We start from the raw sequence: 5,467 nt of genomic DNA, 5'->3' as shown, positions 1-5,467 counted from the left end.
GAGACCAGCTCAGCCCACCAGGGGGCAGGGCTGGCTGGCATGTGGTGCTGGGGGATTGAACCGCGGTCCCTGATGCTTTTGCTAAGCTTGTTCTAAGTAAGTGCTTTAGACCACTGAGCCATCTCTCCAGCCCCTACCATAGCTTTTAATGTAGAGATCTTTTACTGTCTTTGTTAGATTGATTCCTAAGTATTTTATGTTTCTGAATGCTATTGTGAAAGGTATTGTTTCCCTAATTTCTCCCTCAATGAGGTTGTTGTGGACAGGAATGTTATTAATTTTTGAGCATTGATTTTGTGTCCAGCTATGTGAGTGAATTTGATTATTAAATCTATTAAGTCTTTGGTGGAGTTTCTGGGGCCTTTTATGTAGAGTATCATATCATTTACAAATAATGATAATTCTTCCTGTCCTTATTCTCTGTCTCTCTCTTTCTATCCCTCCCTCCTTCCTCCCCCAATTGCTCTGACTAATGATTCCAGAATTGTATTAAATAGGAGTAGTAGTAGTGATAGAGGAATCCTTGTCTTCTTCCTCATTTTAGAGTGAAAAAGATTTCAGGGTTTTTTTTTTTTTTAATACCATCAATTGAACTCAGTAACTTATGCTTGACAGGCAAGCATTGTACTACTGAGCTATATCCCCAGTCCAAGCTTTCAATTTTTTATCACTTGGTATTATTTTGTCTGTTGATCTATTCTAATTTCCTATAGTTCTTTTTGTTAAAATCATGAATGGGTGTTAGATTTGTCAAAAACCTTTTCTGCATCTATTGAGATGATTATGTGATTTTTTTTTGTCTTTGGTTCTATTAATATGGTATATTGGATTTATTGATTGGATATGTTGAGCCATTCTTGCGTTCCTAGGATGAATTCCACTTGGTCATGGAGTATAATCTTCTTGATGATTTGCTGCATTCTGTTTGCTAGCATTTTTTTAAAAAGAATTTTGCATCTATGTTCATTAGGGAGATTGGCTTATAGTTCTCTTTTTTGGTTTGGTCTTTCTCTGGTTTTGGTATCAGGTAATTGGCTCCAGAACTGAGCTAGACAGTATTGCTTCCCTTCTTATTTCAAAGAGATCATTAACAGAGTGAAAAGATGTCCCACAGAGTGGAAAAAGTTAACCAGTTGCTTCTCAGACAAAGGACTAATATCCAGAACATATAAAGAACAGAAAAAAAAAAAAAAATCAGATGCCCTAAATTCAAAGACCCAATCCAAAAATGGGGCATCTGAGATGAATACACACATCTCAGATAAAGAAGTACAAATAGCAAATAAATATGAAAAAATGTTCAACATCACTAATCATTCAAGAGATGAAAATTAAAACAACACTGAGCTTCCGTCTTGCTCCAGAAAGAATGGCTCTTATCAAAAATTCAACCAATAAATAGATGCTGGCAGGGCTGTCGAGAAAAGGGAACGCTTTTCCACTGTTGGTGGAAAAGTATAGACTGGGCAGCCACTCTAGAAATCAGTGTACAGGTTCCTCAAAACCCTAAGACTAGAGATCCCATTTGACCCAGCTATTACCTTTCTTGATATTTTTCTGAAAGAGTTAAAAACATCATATCACAGTAGTATATGTGCATCCATGCTTATGGCAGCACAATTTGTAGTTACTAAGTCTTGGAAACAACCCAAATGTCCTTCAACAGATGGGTGAATAAAAAAGATGTGGTTTTTTTAATATAATGGAGTTGTGCTCTGCTAAATGGATGTACCTTGAGACCATACTCTTAAGTAAAATAGATCACACACAGATGTATAAACATTACACTGTCTCACCAGTGTGAGGGACTGAAAGTGTAAATAGGAATCAAATTGTACAAGAGATATCAAAAAATGGGATTTAGTTACTCAAAAGGAAAAAGTAACTAGGGAGCAGGAGAGGAGGAAAAGAAGGAAAGGAAATGAAAAACTGAAGAAAGAAGAATAAAATGGAAATGAAGCTTTGTAAATAAGAAAAGAAAGAAGTGGTTAAGGAAGGGGAGGCAAATGGGAAGAAAAGAAATCAAAGTGTATCATGTACAGGGACATTCCTTATGATGAATGTGATGACTGTATACACCTAAATTGTAGCAGTGGGGGGGGGCTGGTAAGATGACTCAGTGGTCTAAAGCACCTACTTAGAACAAGCTTAGCAAAGCACAGGGACCACCGTTCAATCCCCCAGCACCACATGCCAGCCAGCCCCGCCCCCTGGTGGGCTGAGCTGGACACACACACACACACAAATAAAAATTTAAAAAAAAGTTTCTAAATTGTAGCAATAAACTTAATTTTTTTTTAGAAGTATAGTTCAGCAGTACCTAATACTGATTTTAGAGACAGACTGCTTGCAATTCCATAATTTGGTACTTCTTGAGATGTGCTTGGTTTCTGAGAGAATATCCAGTTATCTTTAGGACTTGTGGAGAACAAGGAAATTCTGAAACAGGAGTTCTGAGGGCTGAGGAATTGGGGTTAGTACATGGAAAAGAAAAAGGAGTAGCTAGTTACCAGTTACAGTGAATTCACTTGGGTGTTTAAAACAGAACAGTCACTATCAACCATTTTAGACTTCTTCCTCTAAGAATAAATAGGTATTCTGTTGTATCCATCATATGTATTTGTATGTGCGTGTTTATATCATTTCAATGATAGCTCTCAGAAATTTTCACAAAACAGTGGTTAACTTTGCTATGTGTCAAGTGCTCTGATATTTTCTTTTGTTTTGTTCCCTTAGAGAGTATTGATCCTGACTTCCAGAATTTATTTCATAACTTACTAAGGCGGTGTGAGCTATGGTTTAAAAAAAGCACTGTCTGGAGTATGAATTAACCCTTTGAATATTACCCTAGGAAATCGTTTGATCTACTTTGTCATCCAGATAAATGAGAAGAACCTATCAGAATTGGCTGGTATTCTGCAGCAAGTGATAAGACTTCAACTTATTTTTTGGCTCCCTTAGTCTCCAGAGTTTAGCTAATAGTTTACTTTGATCACTTGACTTTCTCCAGGTCTGGGCTGTTTTTCTCAGATATTTTCTTATTTGTTTAGACATACCTCCTTTTTTAGACTGGAAGATATTCCTATGGGACAAAATTTATAGTAATAGCTAATACTTCTGTAGTGCTTGCTGGAAGGTGTATTTCCATTTTCCATGTATTAGTTCTGACTAACTTGTATATTAGGTCTCTTTAGCTTCATTTTATAGACAGGGAAACTGAAGCATATGGAATTTAAGCAGTTTACATCAGTACAGCTTTTCTGCAGCTTACCTTAAAAACGAGCACAAAGTTTCCCATATACATTATTTCATTGGTGGTTATTGATGAAATTGAAATCATTTCTGGGCTTATGATTTTTCTCATACAAGGTTATGCAAGTGTATTAGGAACTAAATGATATAGTAGTGCCAAATTTTGAAGGAATAGACCTATAAAATAGGTCAGGTTGAGAATTTGAATGATTATTTATGCTTTGAGCCCTAACAACCTGCCATTCTCCACCAATCCTGGTTTAATTATACATAAAATTGCAGAAATGCCCACTTATTCTTAGCTATTAATTTACCAATTTGGGATCTGTAATATTCTTTCTTCCAGTCTTGTGCTTATTGTAACAGCTGTTGTGTCCTGGCCCTTGCCTCCTAGGTTAATAGTATTTCTGACACAGTGTGAGTTTTCAAGTTGGTATGTGCAGTTTCTGCCAAAGCCTTCCCTGTTGCCAAGTCTCAGGGTTGAAAGTTGCAACTGATTTGTGGGGGAGGGAGTTTGGTGCTTGTCACTGACAAGGGAACAAGGTGCTCTCTGGGGCTCCGATTTGCTGCAGAGTGAGTGTGAATGATGTCAGGCAGATCAGAGGACAGTTGATCTATTTGGGATCTGGAACTTCTCACTGTGCCTCACCCCTGCCTCCTGGACTCTTAGGTCTTTTGGTAGAGGGAGAAGTTCTAAATATCATGCTTTTGGAGAAAGATTTTTTAATTTTCCCCATAAGTTTGGTGAGCCTTTGTAAATTTCTTTTGGATGATATGCCCCTTATGTGAAAGGATTTCTTACCTGGACTCCAATGTGAAAAGGTAGAATTTCAGTATCCAGCAAAATGATGAAACGGAGGAGAGAGAGACTGGGAGCACCATCCCTGCGGATTCAGTAAGGAGGCTGGGGTCTCTGGCTGGAAAATGACAGATGTCAGGAAGAGAACTAATGCCATCTAACACTCAGCTTTGTTTGCTTGCAGGAAGACATTGCTGTTGAAATATGTTGGGAACACGGTTGGGCTGGCTTCAGTCATTTAGGATTAAAACATGGATTTGTGAAGTTCATAACTCTGGAAAATGAGTTAGATATACTTTTAAGGGACTTTTTAAGTGCATGGATAACTGGGTTAATCAGAATAGTCCCCTCCCCTTTTAAAAAACAACTCTTTGTTTAAAGTTAATGTCAAAGCTACAAGTATAGACCCCAAGGAATGTTAGAAACAGATGAAAGTGAAAAGTGTGTACTCCTTTGATTGAAAGGAGTTTTTGCATTTTTGCCTCTGGCCTGTCAGCTCAGAACCTCAATCTGCCTTTGTCTATACTGTGGTCTGTCCTTTACAGTGTGCCTTGAATTTTATTTCTCTATTGGCTAATATAGAGACATATTTTATTAGGTGAAGATTTCAAAACTTGGGAGTCAGAGAAGCTCTCACCTACAGCATGGCTTTTCTCGGAGCTGCACAGGCTTATTTAATGAAGAAATGTTGAGAGAATTGATCAATTAGAAAACTCTGAGACAAGTCCTAGAATTTATTTTGCCCCACTTACCTATCTGTGGTATCTTGAACTGTTCTTGTGAAGTTCATAACTTCACATAATGTTTTCTTTCCAGTTTTTAGTGCTTACCTACAGACAGTAAGACTCACACTTCTACAACGGTCTCATTTGGTTGATACCCTTTTGGGCCTGAGAATGCTGATTAATTGGATTAGTATTTCTAGCAGGCCATGGAAAACATATTTTTTGCATATTTTAATTTTCTAGATTAATAAAGTAAAGATCATTTTAAAAAAAAAAAACTTCGGGGCTGAAGATACAGCTCAGTGGCACAAGAGCCTATCTGGCAAGAGCAGGGTCCTGGATTTAATCCCTGATACCACAGAAAAGAAGCTTCATCAGCTAAAGTATCAGAGATAACTTGTTATCAAAATGACAAATTTACACAGTATTTGTAGTTTAAGAAAATGTAAGTGGTCAACAGTCATTCTCTTTGACTCTTGGTATACTTGTATTGAGAACCCTTGTTCTAGTGACTAAATTTTGAAAATATCCCCTGAGGAGATAGTAAAAATCAGTCACCTTTGCATTTTCACAAAGCTTTTTTGGATCCTCATCAGTTGTATAACCAATTTGCAGAATAGTAATTGAGAGGAAAAATGAAATGAAGCTTGATGTATATATCCTCCCTCCCTCCCTCCCTCCCTCCCTCCCT

The 5,467-nt window shown here is 37.4% G+C and overlaps 1 protein-coding gene across 4 annotated transcripts in view; it reads left to right on the top strand.

Moving 5' to 3' along the window:
• Mast2 (microtubule associated serine/threonine kinase 2) overlaps positions 1-5,467 on the top strand; it is a 379,336-nt gene that overhangs the window by 206,008 nt on the left and 167,861 nt on the right. For 2 of the 4 annotated variants that reach the window (XM_023724134.1, XM_023724133.1), the window contains exon 1: positions 3,863-4,147. The exons of the other annotated variants lie outside the window; for them this stretch is intronic. In XM_023724134.1, coding sequence (XP_023579902.1) covers positions 4,098-4,147 — 50 coding nt within the window. In that variant the 5' untranslated portion in view covers positions 3,863-4,097. Of the gene's footprint in view, positions 1-3,862; positions 4,148-5,467 lie in introns of those variants that run through there. 4 annotated transcript variants of the gene reach the window in all.

The sequence above is a fragment of the Octodon degus genome, unplaced genomic scaffold (assembly GCF_000260255.1).
Source record: "Octodon degus isolate 3935 unplaced genomic scaffold, OctDeg1.0 scaffold00107, whole genome shotgun sequence".
Classification (NCBI taxonomy): domain Eukaryota; kingdom Metazoa; phylum Chordata; class Mammalia; order Rodentia; family Octodontidae; genus Octodon; species Octodon degus.
The sequence above is the reverse complement of the archived record's forward strand: the minus strand, read 5'-3'. Positions and strand labels throughout refer to the sequence as shown.